The sequence below is a fragment of the Xenopus tropicalis genome, chromosome 3 (genome assembly GCF_000004195.4).
Source record: "Xenopus tropicalis strain Nigerian chromosome 3, UCB_Xtro_10.0, whole genome shotgun sequence".
NCBI lineage: Eukaryota > Metazoa > Chordata > Amphibia > Anura > Pipidae > Xenopus > Xenopus tropicalis.
The window spans coordinates 83,889,360-83,908,185 of NC_030679.2; the positions used below are offsets into that span (position 1 = coordinate 83,889,360).

An 18,826-nucleotide genomic window follows, 5' to 3' on the forward strand; every position below is an offset into this window, starting at 1 on the left:
GCAAATAATAAGGCTTGGGCCAAACTTGTTGCCTTTTGTTTCAATCACTAAAATATATGTTATTTGTTATTTCTGGAGCTAAAAAGGGCAAACAGAGAAACTGAAGCTACTTCACAATTGGTCCAGCTTTCAAACCACTGACCTGACTTTAATTTGTTACACTTTCCCTAGCCTAGAACAAATGAAGTTTGCAGATCAAAAAGCTTAATAGTTCAAAATTAACAAAAAGTTAAAAGTAAGACCAGTTGTCTTAGAATATTATTGTCTATATCATGCTAAAATTTAAGTTAAAGGTGAATTATTCCTTCATTAGCTAAGAGGCCAGATTCTCTTCTTAATGGACCACATGCTGCAGCCGTTTCTGTCCTCTTCATTACCTTACATTTATGATTGGTTACAAAAGTAATTATTTGTGGAAACAGTTGTAATGAATACCACTGTGATAGCTGGAAAGCAGACCAATACCAAGAAGACCATGCGAAGAACTGCCACATTAACATTGTTCATACAGCCATACTTAAAGCAAGCAAAAAGGCAGATCCAATTTCCACAAATAAATCCAGATCCAAAAGAATTTTTCAGACAAAAAAGCTAAGGTATGTTGGCATTTGTTTTGTATTTCATTCAAGTGCTGTCTGCTTTCTATTGATTGTGTGAGTTTTGATTCCATATTGTTTTTACTCAAATTATACAGAATATACAGAAAAAGCAGATGGGTTTCCTTCTACATAGCCAGCTTTTCTTGCAGAATAACAGTTGCACAATACTGCCCTCTTTTGTACCAGTAATTACCTATCCTATGTAGAGTACAACATAATATGTCTTTGAGGCATGTAAGCACAATGGGAATAATGGTAACTGAATAGTTTAATAGGATGATTATGAAGCATGCATCTGGTGGATCCACAGAATTGTGGATGTTAAATTAACATCAATTTATACCTAAACAGTGCGAGTGCCACTGCACACCTATAAAAATCTGTAAAAAAAACTTTTAATTAGATCAAAATTCTTTAGAAATGAAGGTGAAATTGAAAAAAAAACAATGAGCAGATTTTTTAGCTTGAATTATATACATTGATATTAGCAAATGGAATATAGATCACCAAAATGCTCTTACATAGAACTGTACAAGTCAAACCACTTGGAGTACCTTCTACTGCTCCAGTAGCAAAGTACGGAAGATTCTTTGCATAAAGCAGACTCAGGCAACCCTTGCTTAGAAGCAGAAAATCAATTTCAAAAGTAAAAGTATGACTCTCAATATTCAAATATTCTGTTGGAAGTACCACTATTTTTTCTATTCTGAAGAGCCATTGAATTGCTTGTTGGCAGCAAAACTGAAACAAACATTTATGTATCACCATGCTTTATTTAAAAAAAAAAAAAAAAAAAAGCCGTTGGATCTTCAGTGATTCTAATGCCCAACACTAATTTATACAGGTCTGGCTCAGTAAATAAGGAGGGGCTGCATTTTATAGCCTGTAAGAGCGGCACATACTGAAATAAAGTGTTTAGATTATTTGCCACTAAAATAGTAAGACAGTAAAGCCCTATAAGCTTACCATATTCACCAAACACTAGTAGTGTGTACTGTTGCCTTTCTACAGTCGCTGAAACAATTTTCACACAAATCCAGATGACCAACATGCCGAGTGTAGCATCAAGCAGAAAATTCATAAGGTATCTAAACAAACGAGAGACAGTTGCAATACTATAATAAAAGCATTGATATCTTTATTTCTATTTATTTAAACAGTAAAAGCAAAACGTCCATTGAGATAGATGATCCTGGTGGATTGAGAATTATCTGTCCTGATGTAAAATTACCTGAGCTCTAACCAAAAAGAAGTGAAGAAGAGGTCTAGCTCTGATAGTCTGGAGAGTGGCTATAGATGTGTAGAATAGTAGAGTGGTTATACATGTGTTTGTCTTTTTAGTCTGTAGACCAGTTGGCCAGAGTACTGTAAGGCCATGTATAACCCTGCTTGCTACTTGCAATTCAATCAGTCCTGTGTGTCATGTGATGCAACATTGATGTGGCTATCTAGGATCGGCATCACGTCCTCTCATGTTCAGACCACAGTTGTGGTAAGCTGTGACAACTCTGCATGTGCCCAGCATATAGGGAAATAAAATGGATCAGAACTGCATATGTGACTGAAGGGTATTCCAAGTTTATGTGCAGAGTTTCAATGGCATGAGCTAAAATAGCACAGAAAGTAATGACCAATCTGTGGCACTATAGTAAATACTGAAATACTGAGCAGCTGTTAACATGTGTTAGAAGTACTGTCCAGCAGCTGTTTGCTATATATTAGTGAGTAAGGGTAGCAGCATAGGAACTCGTTTAGAGAGATATATTAGGCAATACTCACAATGAGCAGGGGTCCTCCTCAGTCAAGTCTGAGAGAAAGACGTTTGTAAAATGAATAAACAGAGCCCCGATAGCTTGTTTGGAAGTATCATAAAACCTATTTATTAATAAAAGAAGAGTTGTCTTCAATAAACAGGAATATACATTTCATTTGGAGGACTGGATTAACATTAATTATCACTCAGTCCTGTAATGCATATATGTTGGTACTGTACAGGTCTGTGAAATGAAATGTTAAAAATGGCAAAAATTAAATTCATTTTATGCACCACTTGTATTTTATGTAACAGAAATATATACAGTACTCTAGCTTTGTGTTACAGTTTAGAGAGAATCATGGCATATTATGATGTAGAGCTACCATCCTTAACATTGAAATACATGGTAATATCCTTACCAAATTTTCCATGGACGCCTTTCTTCTTTTGGTTCCCTAAAACGCTTTACTAAAAAGTAAAAATAAAAAAAAATTAATTAATAATATTAGCTAGTACTATAGTTATGTTAAAATGTGGCAATTTAGGCTTTTTTGTGGCAAATTTTAATCATTTTTTAGCTGGACTTAGCGGAATTGGATCAAACATGATTTAGGATGATGGTCCATGGGGAGAATACTCTGCCACCATGGGAGGCTTATCTTCCCGAAATGCCTTTTCACCAGCAATAAAGGAATCGCTGATGGAAAGGCCGTTTGCATATTTTTCCTGTGGTGCTACCCTCCTACCAGTGCAACCTATAACTATTATTCTCTCACTTATTGTAGCTTCTTCTCATAAACCCCTGGAAATAAATTTCTTTTGGAGTGTGGCATAAAAGATGGGACATGTCTGGCATACCTGAAGCATAGCAAAAACTGATGTAATAGTAGACAGCAGACAGCGGATAGATAATCAACAGTATCATTAAGGGCAATGGCACATGGGGAGAGGTTAAGTCTCGGCTAGAACGGGCGAATAATCTTGAAATGCCTTTCCAATAGCAATAAAGTGAATTTCCAGGGGGAAGGCATATGCCATATAAAATGCCATGCATCAACCAGGACCAGTTTTTAGGCTAATGTCACACAGGAAATGCTGACCACTACGAGTGCTTGATCAAGAGGTACTTGCACCCAAGGCAAGTATCTCTTGTCCTGGCTTTCACTGACCTTCCTTTGCACAGGAACCCCTCTACCTCTCAACACTGTGAGCAAACCAGGATAGGCGGAACTGGAGTCTACTATACTGTAATTTTATTTTTTTTGCACCCTAGTTCTGGGCCTTACTGCCATTGACATCAGGTGAAAAACAATGGTGGACAATATACTGCTATCCATCATCACCACTTTCTAGTAAGCATTTCTGTCTGTCCTCACTATGAGTGCTTCAGGCACTCAGCGCATAACACAGAATATAAAAGCCTAAAATGCTCAGAGCACACTGATCACTATAGCCCAGTATAGACTGTAAGTTTAATGAATAAGTTCACTCCCACGTAACTGAAGATTAAGGGGTATAGTTATCATGCTGTGTAAAAAGTGGAGTAAAGCATTACCGGTGATGTTGCCCAGGGCAACGAATAAGCAATTAGATTTCAACAGCTAGAAAACCAAATCAAAGCATCTGATTGGCTGCTATGAACAACATCACCGGTGATGTTTTACTCCACTTTTTACACAGCATGATAAATATAGCCCTAAGTGTTTATTGAAGATGTATTGAGTAATACCAGATACCAAAGAAGCAGACAATGTATTGGGGTATGTAGTTTTATCTTGCCCTTTCTGCAGACTTCTTGAGGCTCTATTTCCCATAATTTACAGTGAGAAGTGATAACAGGCAGAGAGGGGCATTTAAATTCTGTGGTTTTCCAACTGATGGTGGCAGCAGCAGTCAAATGCCCCATCTTTAGGTGCAGATGTATTTATTTTTGTACTCACTTTATATATGTGAACCAGAAGTACAATAATATACATTTCAGGTTTCAAACACAAAATGTTTATGTACAGTAGCAGCAGGTGAATGTTTAACCACTTATACCAAGAGGTGAAGCATTACTTCAGAGAATTATACAAAGTAGAGCCTTTGCTTACTCAGCAACAAAAATCTAGAAATATTTTACCAGCAAAGAAATTTAAGCCAATAAATGTACCTTCAAAAGAAGCCCTTATACGGAAATCAGTAGCAAACACTGTTCATAACAAAGTGTTCATAAATGTACATCTTACATGTTATAATTATGACAAGATCTTCATTAACTGTATCTTAATAAAAATAAAGATAAATTACAATCCCTACAGTCTATACTTTACTATATTCATGTAACATAAACAACTCTTTCCCACCAAAGAGAGGAAAGCTTAATGGACAGAGAGGATACTACTGTAGTCCAACCTCCTCTCAGTGAAAAGAAGAAGGAAAATAATGCATTAGGACCACAGCACATCTCATTCATAGTTACATAGTTAAAGGAGAACTTAACCTCCCACAGAAAAAAGCCTTTAATTGCCAGCCCTCCCTCCCCACAGAGTCTATAAGATGTAAAAATGTCCCTGTTTGGAAAGCTGACCTATGAATGCAGAGTCGGACAAGTTCGTAGGCACCATCTTCTGGCTCTTTGGACCATCTACCTTCCTCTACTGCTACAGAACTTTTTGGTGCATGCGCAGTTTGGAATAAGCGCAGAAAGCTCAGTGTTGGCGAACTTGCTAAACAAAAGATCAAGAAGATAGCTCCTGGGAAGTACTCTGTGCTAGTCTGCATCTATAGGGCAGCTTTCTAGACAGGGATATTTTTGCATCTAATAGATTCAAAGGGGAGGGGGCAGGGAAGGGGTCAATAAAGGGCAGTCTATGGGGACTTTAGTTCTCCTCTAAGTTGGGTAAAAAAAAAAAGTTCAACTCCAATAAACCCGGTGCACATATATACACACACTCATACCAACTTTTCTATACACTCATATATATAAACTGTATATACCAATATCTATACAAGGCTTTAAAATGCTTGAAACCGACATCATGCATACAGGAATCACATGACCAGTGCAGCTGAATAGGTCATCTCACAATGAGTACCCAGTTTTCACCCAAAGTGCTGATTTACTTCTGCATGTGCCAGTTATCCTGAAGAGGAAATAGATAACGAGATTACTGATGAAACTCAGCATCTATGTGGTTAAAATGGAAGTAAATGAAAAATAACACTTTGCCTAATAAAACAAAAAATGAAAAAACTTCCAAACAACTTTCCAGTATAGGTTTATTATAGACTTTCAATATAATCATTTGTTAAGCAACTGGAACTAAAAGCAGTATTTCTCCACGTCTTTCTGTACTGCTAGTTCTTTACCTTGGAACAATACAGCAGAAATCAGTTAAGCAGATTAAAATGGGACTGATACTGCTTTTCAGGGTCAGACTGAGCCGCTGCCAAGGCCCGATCCCTGTTGCTGCTCCCCGAGCCACCGGTGTACCTCCCCTGACGTATTTGGGCTACATGTGCCTGCACACAAGCGCATTCAATGCTTCCCGGTGCAGGCACAATTAGGAGGATTTTACAGTAGCGCGGCATATTTTCAGCAAGCGTTTTTCAGCTCACAGAGAAAATGCTATGTGAGACATTAGCCTGAAGGTGAACAACTGATTGAAGAAAGATGACAACTGAAGCCATCAGTTATAACTTGTTTTTTCTTACCAGACAGTGATTCTCAGCTGTTAAATTAGGGAGCAGCCCGTAATTTAGCAACATGACAGAGTAAAATAATAAAATAAACTTCTCTAGTCTTTTTTAATTACTTTAGTGCCAGTGGATAGTCCCCGTATTTATCCCTCCACTGAACTTCCAGAACTGCAGAGCTAGTGCCCCCCAGCTTTCCCTATGGCCCACATTACGTCTCTTCTTAGCTTAAATGTTGGTGATCGGTAAGCAAGGACATCCTTGTCAAAAGCCGCTATGTGGTCCTGAGCTGGTGCACATGTTGCTGTAATACACGTTTGTGGTTTATCATTGCTATTCAAGATGGAAACTAAAGTAGTAGTTCTGGAAGGGCTACAGGGTAAAAGTTAAGTTCTTGTGCATTGACACTAACTAAAGCAAAAAAATTGCCCATGGAAGTGTTTACATCCCATTAAACAACCCTATCCCAGACTTATAACAGGTGCCAATAATGAATCAGATTCATTCTACCAGGGTAGCACTGTTTTAGCTAACATTTTAGTCCCTGTGTAATCTGATTTTTATCTCAATGTATACATAACCTCTAGTTAGATTTTAGCCTTGTGTACTATAACTTGTTTTTGCAGTGAACTTTACCCTTAGAATATTTCTGAGGCATGCACTACATGTTGCAAGTACCATATATATCAAAAGGTAAAACATGTCACCAGTGCTTGCCAGGAAGATTTAGGAAGATTTAGGGATATTACAGAATTCACCAGGCTTTGGTTAGTGATTTGGGTTAATCCCAAGATTTTAGCAGGATTACATTATCATGGTTTAATTGTGTAGTACCAGATATATGTGCAGAGCTTTTCAATAATTTATAACAAACTGGGGCCTTAAAATAAAATGCTTACAGAAAAAAGCACTGGAGATTTGACCTTTGTGCTTTTTTAAAGCAAATATGAACCCTGAACTTTTTTTTTTGTTTTGTTTTTAAATAGACAACTGCTGGACAACAAAGGGGGTCTCTATGCAAATAAGTGCACTGTTCTACACTGTTACAATTTGAACCCAAGTTGCTTTCCTATCTCTGTACTTTCAGCCCTAGTAGTGAGAATACTTCTGACAAGCTTTACAAACATCTTTTGCAAAGCAACTGTTGCAATGTGATACATTTGTTACTGGAATTTTGGTGGAGAAATGTATGTACCAAATTGTAACAGATAAGAAGGAGAGAAGCCAGAGCTGCTACTTTGAAACAAGCAGATAATCTGGTAATCTGTAGATTCTGGAAAATGCCAGAGGGGCTGGTGTAAGATCCCATGGAGAAGTGATCCCCAACCAGTGGCTCGGGAATGTTGCTCACCAACCCCTTTGATGTTGCTCCCAGTGGCCTCAGAGCAGGTGCTTATTTTTACATTTCTGGCTTGGAGACAAGTTTCGAAAGTTTTAATTCAAGCAACGTGCAGGCTAGCAGTCCACATGGGGCTACCAAATAGCCAATCACAGTCCTTATTTAGCATCCCCAAAGAACAATAGAAACTATAGAAATAGTTTAGATCCTGGGCCCAAAGTCTAAGGTTTTCTGGTCGGCCCCTGGCACCGCAGTCCAACATTTTTTGAAGAAATTAAAAAAAATAAATAAAGATACTTATGCAATCCAGGGCTACAGAGGACATCTTGTAATATATTATTTACAAGAGCCCACTGAGCACTCAGCAATGAAGAAAGAAAATCACAGTCTAAAAACTGCTGATGCAAGTCTATAGCAATGTGTTCAGCTGATCATGCTCTCTAAACAAAACCTTTAGCCTGCTACTATCAGTGAATACCTAAACTTTATTTTGCTGAGCATTTTGAACTTCATGTTAAGTGTGTTACAATAAATTTCTTTCAAGGTGAAAAGAATATTACATGTTTGGGTCTATCATATACTGTATCCCAATCTAGGCATCACCTGCAGGAAATAAGCACACAAGTGATAGCAAGCATCTACTTTCAGAATTCTATTATATATATATATAGATGGAAAAATACACCTATTACTTATTACATATTTATGAAGTACCAACATATTCTGTAGTGCTGAACAATAAATGGGTGTAAACATTAAACATACATATTTACAAACAAAAGCAACCAATAACTGATATAAGGTAAAGTGGGCCCCGCCCAAAAGTGCTTGTGATCTAAAAGATTTGTAGCACTAAGCAGGCCAATAAATAACCATGCATGTGTTTATCTGATTGGTAAACACAATAATAAAATTATTTTTAAATTGTAAATTGTTTGCATGCTTTCCAAGTTTCATTTGCCTTCATAATTCTGCACCTCTCTTCTTCTGGCTGTAGTGTTTTGTTTTATTTTCTTTAAATTAAAGGTGCACATTTTATGTGATTTGAATACATGGCAATGAGAGCAGCATCTAGGCACAGATGGAGGGTAATGAAGCCGAGACCAATTTGGTAAATTACTGGCACTATGTTGCCCCCTAGTGTATTTCTTAGTGCATGCAAGTACCAACTGCACAGTTTGTGGATGTGTTGCGCATCCAAAAAATTCCTTCATAGTACATTTAATACTTTTGTAACAAGAAGAATCAGCACAGTACTAGATCTTAGTGTTCTTATGCAAATTACCATGCAGTTAAATATTTTTGAAGATGGAAATTCCAGGAATCTTGTGTTTTCAGGCCTATAAGAAATCTTGTATCACACATTATGGGGCCTATTCATTAAAGTATGATTGTGTCCGAATGCTAAAAATTCATATTTTTTTCGAAGTTTTATAACTGTGCGTATTTTCTGCAATTTTTTCGTTAATTTCCGTGACTTTTTCGTACTTTGCAACAATTTGTGCGACAAAATCGCATTTGTCGCAACAAGTACGAAAGTTTCATTCAAGCTTCGGTATCGTCACTTTCCTTGGGCCAGGTTGGAGCTGCAGAGTGCCGTTGAGTCCTATGGGAGACTTTCCTTGGGCCGGGTTGTAGCTGCAGAGTGCCATTGAGCCCTATGGGAGACTTTCCTTGGGCCGGGTTGAAGCTGCAGAGTGCCATTGAGCCCTATGGGAGACTTTCCTTGGGCCAGGTTGGAGCTGCAGAGTGCCATTGAGCCCTATGGGAGACTTTCCTTGGGCCAGGTTGGAGCTGCAGAGTGCCATTGAGCCCTATGGGAGACTTTCCTTGGGCCGGGTTGAAGCTGCAGAGTGCCATTGAGCCCTATGGGAGACTTTCCTTGGGCCAGGTTGGAGCTGCAGAGTGCCGTTGAGTCCTGTGGGAGACTTCCAAAATCATGCACAGAAGGATCAAAGTCAGAAAGGTTTTTGCACTGTTTACGATCGTTCGGATACAAAAATTTCAGAACTTTTGGATTGTACCACAAAATTTTCGTACAGCCACGATGCGATTTTTTGCGCAATTAATGCACATCAGAAATTTTTGTATTTGATACAAATTTTTCCTAAATGTACTTTTAAAAGTCCGAAATTTGGCCTTTGATAAATCAGCCTCTACTAATCCACGAACGTCCGAAAAGCGTCCGAATGCGTTTTTTTCGTAATGATCGGTATTTTGCGATTTTTTCGTAAATTGTCGCAACTTTTTCGTAGTGTTACTACTTGCGCGAATATACAAGCAAATCATAATGGCTACGAAAAAGTCGCGACAATTCGCGCAAGTCGTAATGGCTACGAAAAAGTCGCGACAATTTATGAAAAAGTTGTAACGGCGACAAAAAAAAACGCAAAAAATATGAAAAAGTCGCAAAATGTTCGTTTCCAATCCGAATTTTTCCCATTTGGATTCGTGGATTAGTAAATCAGCCCCTATGCTGTTGAGCAGCATAGGGGAAGCTCACTGACTTTCTTCTGAGTTTAAAGGGGAACTGTCATGTATTATTATTTTACTTGTGCATGTTCATCCATTCAAAAATTTTTAAACAAAATCTTATTCTATATGTCAGGATGATAGCGCACAGTGAGATCTGTAACCTACAGGAAATCTGACTCAAAGGTGACAAATCATTTAAAATATCTTTGCACCCAGAACAAAAAAAAAAAAAAAAATGTATGGATAAAACACACCAGTCAAGTATCTATTTTCGCTATGAAGGTATTTCTGGTACCCTATGTGCCTCCCCCGAAATGCCTTTCCACCAGCAATAGTGAATCGTCAGTGGAAAGGCATATGCATTGCTTTATTTTCCAAAGTTACGCAAAGTTTCCTGTATGAGAATTCTTTGTGTAACTTTGGAAAACGAAGTGATGTGTATGATTTTTTACTGGAGATTAACTTTATTGCTCCTGGGAAGTTATTTTGGAGAGTTTAGTCGCCTGCCATAGCCAAGATTTAACCATGGGCAACCAATCTCCCCTTGGCCATTAAGCTGGCCATACACGCACCGAAAATATCGTACGAAACCTTGTTTTGTACGATATTCAGTGCGTGTATGGCAAGTCGGGGAGTCGACCGATATCGCAGGAGGCTGCTGATATCGGTCGACTCGCCGATCGGACAGGTTAAAAGATTTTGATCGGGCGCCATAGAAGGTGCCTGAGCAAAATCTGCCGTCATGGCTGAATCGGCAGAAGGAGGTAGTAATCCTATTGTTTCTACCTCCTTATCTGCCGTTTCAGCCCTGAAGGTTAGTGGCGGATTTAACGATCTTTCGTGCGATGGATGGTTGCACGAAAGATCGCAAATCCCCACGTGTGTGGCCACCTTTACTCTAAGGGCTCCGCGACAAATCTCCCGTGTCTCGGGCAACTAATCTCCCCGAAATGTGGCGGCGCGATTTCAGTGAAAACGCGGAAGTTGCCTTGAGAGGAAACTTCTGTGATTTCACTGAAATCGCGCTGGCGCGTATGCCATCCCACCGGCGATTTACATTTTCGCCGGTGGCATGGCATTTCGGGGAGATTAGTCGCCCGAGACACGGGAGATTTGTTGTGGGCGTCTAATCTCCCCGTGTGCCAGAGCCCTAAGAGGTGTCATTCTATTGTCCTGTAAAGCTGTGAATAACATTTGGCATTTATCTTGCTGTGTAAGTAATAAACAAATTGTATTCTACAGAGCTTTCCTGTTATCTGCTGTGTAAATATTAGCCTTTTTTGCCCTATTCTGCTTGAATGGCTACCCCCATGGTTAAAATGTGTTTTATTACTTTAAAAATTTGGAGTTACTGTTCCTTTAAGGGCTCTGGCACACGGGGGAGATTAGTCGCCCGCGATTTAACTCCCTGTTCGCGGGCGACTAATCTCCCCGAGTTGCCTACCCCTGCCATCCCACCGGCGAACATGTAAGTCGCCGGCAGGATGGCAGACGCGGCGGCGCGATTTCGCGCAAATCGCCGAAAAAGACTCGCGAGTCTTTTTCGGCGATTTCCGGAAATCGCCCCGCCGCGTCTGCCATCCCGCCGGCGACTTACATGTTCGCCGGTGGGATGGCAGGGCTAGGCAACTCGGGGAGATTAGTCGCCCGCGAACAGGGAGTTAATCGCGGGCGACTAATCTTCCCCGTGTGCCAGAGCCCTAAAAGGTTAGTCATATTGACTGTATTATAGGTAATGCATTTTGACTTTAATTTAAACCCAAAATATCAAATCTTTACATCTTCTATTAAAATTGAATTATATGGATGTTCAATTGCAACAAAAATGATTCTGGGTGGGGACATCTTTCTCCACTTGAGTACAGTAAAGTGTTCAGATTACCAGAATTGATTTTGAGTGTTTAGTCACCTGATGAGCTATTAAATGCCTGTGCAAAAATGATTGGAATCATTACAGCTTCCATTGCCCTTAAGGTGGCCATACAGGCACCGATATTATCGTACGAAACCTCGTTTCGTACGATAATCGGTGTGTGTATGGTATGTCGGCGAGTCGACCGATATCGCAGGAAGCTGCTGATATCGGCCGACTCGCCGATTGGACCAGTTTGAAAATTTTGATCGGGCGCCATAGAAGGCCCCTGACCAAAATTCTCCCTTCAGATCTGAATCGGCAGAAGGAGGTAGAAATCCTATTGTTTCTACCTCCTTACCTGCCGATTCAGCCCTGAATGGTGTGTGGCGGATCTGACGATGTTTTGTGCGACCGATGGTCGTACGAAACATCGTCAGATCGCCACGTGTATGGCCAGCTTAGCTGTGCTGAAGTGAAGAACCTTCTCTCCCGCTGTTGGAACAGCTGAAAAACCATCCTGGGACAGAATTAATAATATAGTGTTTTATCTTATTGGATATGTCACTTCTACTGTTAATTAACTCTTAGCCCTCAATGACAGCCGCTGTATCATTAAAACAGTAAAATCTACATCACAAAATTTCTCATAAGAGGACTCTTAGCAAACTTACTTTGATTTGCCTTTTTTTTTTTTTACTGATATTTCAGTATCAGTTGGTGCCAACTATGATGTATAAAGATCAGGTCTATGTGCCTTATATGTCTTTTTATTGAAACAACTTACAATTCTTCAGTTGTATGAATACTATGTGCATGTTATCACAAAATCTGTATATTACATATACACTGTACTTGGCTATAACAGGATAAGTTTAATTTAATTGTAGTCCCTTGTGGATGGGAAGAAATATTGGTTAAGAAAACAGTAAAATACTTTGGTTCTGCCAAAATCTGGCTGCTACAATAAAAGTGTGGGGAGTGAGCAGGCACAGCTGTGACTATGGCAGCGTGTCAGATCTGAAGCTCACTTGCGGGTGTTTAACAATACTGCCCAGGAATGGGAAACTACTGCTTTCCAGTTTCTGCTAAACTCAAATTCCAAGTAAGCCACCACATGTTGCCCAGACCTGACAAACTGCAGCTGGCTGAGAATGATGGGAATTTGAATTCTACCAACAGCTGGCAGGTTTGAATACTCAGCCCTGGTATCTGGGGTGGGGACTGAGGAGTAGAATTCCTATTGTACAAAAACTGAACCAATGTCTTTCACAGCTGGAATTAAACACTTGGCAACTTGTCACATCATCTGCTTTCTATTTAGTGCAGTCAACTTTGGCACAATACAAAATACTGTCATACTGTTGGAAACAGCCTTTTCTTTTATACAGTATTTGTTTGCTGAAAATGAAACCAACCCATAATACCAGTTAGATATGTTTAAGTTTGTACAGTTCTAACATTAAATATCCTTCAACACACAGAGATGCTTCAGCATTGATCACTTACGGTCACTATGCATACTAGCCATCCCACCAGCGATTTACATTCTTGCCGGTGGGCTGGCATGTCGGGGAGATTAGTTGCCCGCAATAGGGAGACTAATCTCCCCGTGTACCACTGCCCTTAAAGTTATTTGTAAATGTAATTGCTACTGAAAGAATGACTTTGTTACTGAAAGGTGTATTTGTTTTGCTGTATATATTCTCTGCACTCCTTGGTCTAGCTCCTGAAACAATGTAGCAGAAGCTACAGAACCGATTCACTGAATCAGAGAACTGGCTTCTGCTAGAGTATCTCAAGAGTCAAAACTAGAGAACAGAAAGAGATAAACCAATATAGCTATCAATAGCTGTTTCCATTAACTTTAAAACCACAATCTTTTATAACTACATATTGGAAAGTTGCTTGGGGCTGAGGGGATTATCAGGATAGTACAAGAGTCAGTTTTTCTTTGGAATACAATATTTACTGTGTTAATGACAAGGGTTAAGCAGTGCAGCATTAGTATTAAACTGTGTGGGGAGGGGGGAGCATGTGCAAGGCCTCTCTGACAGTCACATGTACAACCTAAAGCAATTAGTGATTTGTGCATGACTGTGTGACTAATTGGACCTGACTATTTACAGATAGAACCATGGCAATGTATGCATCTGGTTAGTATTTTAAACCACTTAATTGCACTAATAATAACCTCCACAGAGGACAAACTGCCATTTTGGGGACATCTGGACAAAACCAGGAAAGCATGATATAAAATCGTGGAAAAGCACCCATTGAAATGCATTATAAATTGGTGGGACCAAAAAAATTACATGTAAAATTTGGAATTACTTAAAATCTGGGTATGCAAAATGAAGGATTCACTGTACCAGCCAGTGATACCATTTATAAAATACCTTGGCAGTTGAAAAACTATTGCTCTTTGAGCTTACCATTGTATTTTTTTTTGTTATTTTAATTACTTGCCATTCTATTCAGGCCCCCTCTTATTCCTATTCTAGTCTCTCATTCAAACCACTGCTTGGTTGCTAAGGTAAACAATACCATAGCAACCAAATAGTTGCTGAAATGCCAAACTGGAAAGCTGCTGAAAAAAAAGTTAATAATTGAAAAACAACAAAAATAAAACTTGGAAACCATTTGCAAATTATCTCAGAATATCACTGTCTATGTCATATTAAATGTTATGGTGAACAATGTTAAGGTAAACAAACCCTTTAAAAGTTGGTTTGCCCAGGTGCAGTAACCTATAGTAACCAGTAAGTTGGTTTGCCCAGGTGCAGTAACCTATATCAACCAATAAGATATTTGCGTTAAACGTGACCAGTAAATGCTACCTGCTATAGGTACCAGTAGCAAACATTGCACTTTTTACTGACTTTTTCTGCTCACTTAAACTGTGAGCTCCAGACTGATAACAGGAATCATTAGCTATACATATAATGCCACAGGGGGGTGCTTTTTGGCCTATGGATTAATGCAGGTCAAGAATCAGCCCCATGCTGACATCAGCTTTTCCTCTATGTCTGCACCTGTAGCCATTGCATCAGCTGGGGCACAGAGCGGATTTTGGCACCAATATATACACTTGTGTATTTCAGTGCCATAATCCACTCTGTTTGTCTGCACTTCAGGCTACGCAATGGCTCCAGGCACAGGCACAGGAAAAGGCTGATGTCAGCATAGCGGCTGATTCTCATCTTGCATTTATCCACAGGCCAAGAATCAGCCTGTCTAGCATTAGCCTAACAGGTAAAAATTGTTAGGCTGAAGCAGCACAAGTCAGAGATTTCTCTGACACAAAGTAGATTTCAGAATTAGTTCTAATTCAAAATAACAAGCTGCCTAACTGTATGAGAAAAAGTAAAGATCTGATTGCTTGCTATGGGCAATTGCACTGTTGCAATTTTTTTTAAACTCATAAACTGCATCAAATGCAGCCCTTACACACATGCATAAAGAGCAAGAATTGCAGCATGTTGTGTCTAAGAAATGCAAAGAAATGTGAATGTATTAAAACACACAAAGATAACAAATATATCAACTAATGTGTCAAATTAGAACAGTTTACAGAGTCAGTGATCTCCTCCCATTAAATATCCCGTTATACGTCATATAAATACAACAACAACAACAAAACATTTGTAAAGCATTTTTCTCCCGTGGGACCCAATGTGCATAAGCTTGTCTCAGATCAGTACATATCTATGTGTGCAGAGGAAAAGTTATGTGGACATAAACGCCAGGCTAAACAGGTGGCTTTTCAGTTTTGATTTAAACGTGTCCAGAGTTGGAGTTGTCTTGATCCCGTTTGGCAGGGCATTCCACAGGGTAGGGGCAGCATGACAGAAAGCTCTGAATCCAAAGGTTTTCAGTTGAACTCTGGGGGTGGTCAGATTATTGGATCCATTTGATCTAAGACTGTGGGAGGTGTGACGTAGTTGCAACAAGTCCTTCAGGTATCCGGGGCCAAGGCCATGTAGGGATTTGAATGTTAGCATGCCAATTTTGAAAAGGATTCTCCATTTTATGGGTAGCCAGTGTAGTGAGCAAAGGATTGGTGTTATGTCGCAATGGCGGGGTTGGCTTGTTAGCCAACTTTATACTACATAAATTATTTCTGGTGAACTATAAGAAATCAAAGGAAATTATAAACTGTTTGGAAGGTGAATTAACCCCATTAAATTAAAATACTTTTTTGTGAAACATTATCTGGTCATTTTCTGTCACTCCAAAGTGATGGCGAGATATGCTTACTACTTGCTCACATGGTCACTGCTACTGATTATAATCATTTTCACTGTTTATGGAAAACACCATCAGCATGGCAGGAAACATCTAGCGACAGGTTGGCATAAAACCATCAAATAACCAGCATCTGTACCTATCCAATCAAAAATGTCACAGCTATATAGGGCAACTTTCACTTTTGAACTAGTCATATGTAAGTATTTATTTCCCACTACAGTTAGTAACCAGAGTCCAGTAGTGCCATTACTGACTAAATGCAAAAGAATTACTGCCATAATTGCAAATATCTGACTGTAAAACACATAATCTGATTGGATTATATTACATGTCCCTGAATTCAAACAGTAAATGCTCCCCCTCAGCACAAGGTAGCAAGGAAACAGCAGTAACCATGCACTAAGCACCAGAATCAGTTTAACTGTTACACTGGCTGTATTCAATTCATTTGCCTTGCAATATATATATACTCACACATTAATGTGCTGAATGCCACCACTGCCAGCACGCCTTGGATAAGGACACTGAAGCGATCCATGAGTGCCCCATTATTGCAGCCCTGGGGAGCAGATCTTACTATGTCAGTCATATTGGTCACAATCTTGAGGACAGTTGAACCCCCCATGGCAGACAACCCCAGAAAGTCTGCAATTCCTTGAAAGAGTAGATCTAAGAGCCCAAAAAGCACAACCCCATCCCAATGTTTCTTTCTCTCACAGCAAAACCAGATCTGTCCCTCCCCCAACACAATACCTCCCCCTTCAAGATTCTTCCACAAGTTGCCCAAACTTCCTGTTACAATCTCCCCTCCCACTGGACCCCCAGCAGTGGTACAAGCCTGCCAGGGTAGGGAGTTGGACTAGTTTTGAATTTAGAAAACCGCCAATTTTTTTTTTCTAATGTAAAAACCCCAAATGTTTTTTTTCTTCAGTCTCTCATTGAATCCTTAATTAGGCAGCACCCAGAGCATGCTGAGTAATGTGCTGATTCTTTAACATGTTGCCTGCTACCAAGGTTAATGTTAAACTATAAGTGTCATTTTTCACTTAGTCCTGTGTTGTGCCAAATTTTTTTCTATACATAATATAAATGTATATATTGCAAGAAAGTATTACGCTAAGCATGGAACTAATATAAACAAATAAAACAGACTATTATATATGCCACACAGGGTACTTTGCATTATTTGTCCCACAGTAAAAAAACAAAATACAATTGTAGTGTAAAGCCATGCTGCATAGTTCCATAAAGAGGAGCCTGCTGGCTGTTATTCCCATACTATTTGTAGATTGCAAGCTCTTTTGGGCAGGGCTCTCTTCACCTCTTGTATCGGCTATTGATTGCTTTATATGTTACTCTGTATGTCCAATGTATGAAACCCACTTATTGTACAGCGCTGCGGAATATGTTGGCGCTTTATAAATAAATGTTAATAATAATAATAATAATGTGTGCATGCTTTATGGTTATGTTAGGGCTACTAAGTTTCTGGAAAAAAAACATTTTTGGCAACAAAATGTGGACAAATTGGCATGTTTAGCAACTGTCAGAAAATAATAGTTTAGGAAATAATTAAACAAACTGAACAAACAGAACAATGCTACCCCTACTATCACGAGCTGGTTATTTGCTCCTATTTGAAAGAGTAAATGAGAGCAGTGATAAAGGTCAAATACAAAGAAACAATTGCTTTGCTTTCCTTTGATCACTATTAGGGGAATAACACACAAGAGGGCTGATTCACTAAGGTGCATTAAAATGAGCACTATTTATAGCATGCGTTAAAAATTTTATCGCGTCTAATTTTTCACGTCTTAACGCACGATTCACTAAAAGGATACATGCGTTAATTTAGATGAGATGCTGTTTGCGTTATTTAAGTCACAAAGACTATTTTTGTGCGGTATTTGACACAAGGCATGCTAATTAACGCAGCGCGCACAAATTGTTACCACGTGCGAAAAAACGCACGCCATATAAGCCATACACACCATTACTTTCGGAAAACTACTGTTCTGAAAATGACCATTTCCCTGCAAACTGAAGGCTGCATCACTCTAGGGCCAACACATACTTGAATAAATCACACTGCAAAGTCCATGTTGTGTTGCCAAAAGCTCATAAACTGTACTTTTCTATAATTACCGCCTGCCCAAAGTAGGTGTTAATTTTCGCACAGACTAATGCAATATTTAGCGCGTCTAAGTGTTTGTGAATCATGCGTTAGTATTATTTCTGTGCGCTAATTAATGCAATGCGGTAAAATTAATGCATTCGGTTGCTCGCTATTTAACGCACGTGATATGCGACTTAACGCATGTGATAATACTTTAGCAAATCAATTTTAACTCAAAAAAGCATGCGATAAGCGTTATCGCACTTGAATCAACCCTAAAATGTTTTGTTGCCTGGCTAAATTGTCTCCAAAGCGAGCAACAAAAATCCAAAAATAACCTGTGTTTCGAGGTGAATCCAAATCACCAACAGTAAAGCAAGTTTCTGCTCTTTGTATCTGCTACCGTATTGCTTGCCTTAACCAAGGTGTTTCCAGAAATAAATAATGGAAGGTGGCTATGCACTTGTATAGCAGCTCATATGGTATCTATCGCTTCATAAGTCAGATACCATGAATGATGAGCCAGTATATGGCAACCTTTAGAAAGGACTGTCTATTTGAAGGCATGGGGCCAGAAATAGCCCTCCAAGGATTCTTATGAGCCCCAGCCTATCTATTGGCTTTAAAAATAACTTTGATGTTATAATTTAAATATAATCAGGCCTGCAATTATATTGTTAGAGAGCACAAATATATAATTTTTAAAACTGATCTTGGTACTAGTTGCGTATAAACTATTGTCGAACTAACTTAAACTAAC

At 39.1% G+C, this 18,826-nt stretch overlaps 1 protein-coding gene across 2 annotated transcripts in view; it reads right to left on the minus strand.

The window, feature by feature from the left end:
• The window catches only part of tmem110l (transmembrane protein 110, like), a 30,396-nt gene extending 13,641 nt beyond the window's left edge, over positions 1–16,755 (minus strand). The window contains exons 1-4 of one of the 2 annotated variants that reach the window (XR_001170156.3): positions 16,425–16,673; positions 2,775–2,823; positions 2,379–2,474; positions 1,566–1,687 (exon numbers count right to left, since the gene is read on the minus strand). Coding sequence is in view for 1 of the 2 variants with exons in the window: in NM_001244999.1 (NP_001231928.1) it covers positions 1,566–1,687; positions 2,379–2,474; positions 2,775–2,823; positions 16,425–16,575 (418 nt within the window). In the remaining variant the exon portion in view is untranslated. 2 annotated transcript variants of the gene reach the window in all.
• Between the last annotated feature and the right edge of the window lie 2,071 nt (positions 16,756–18,826).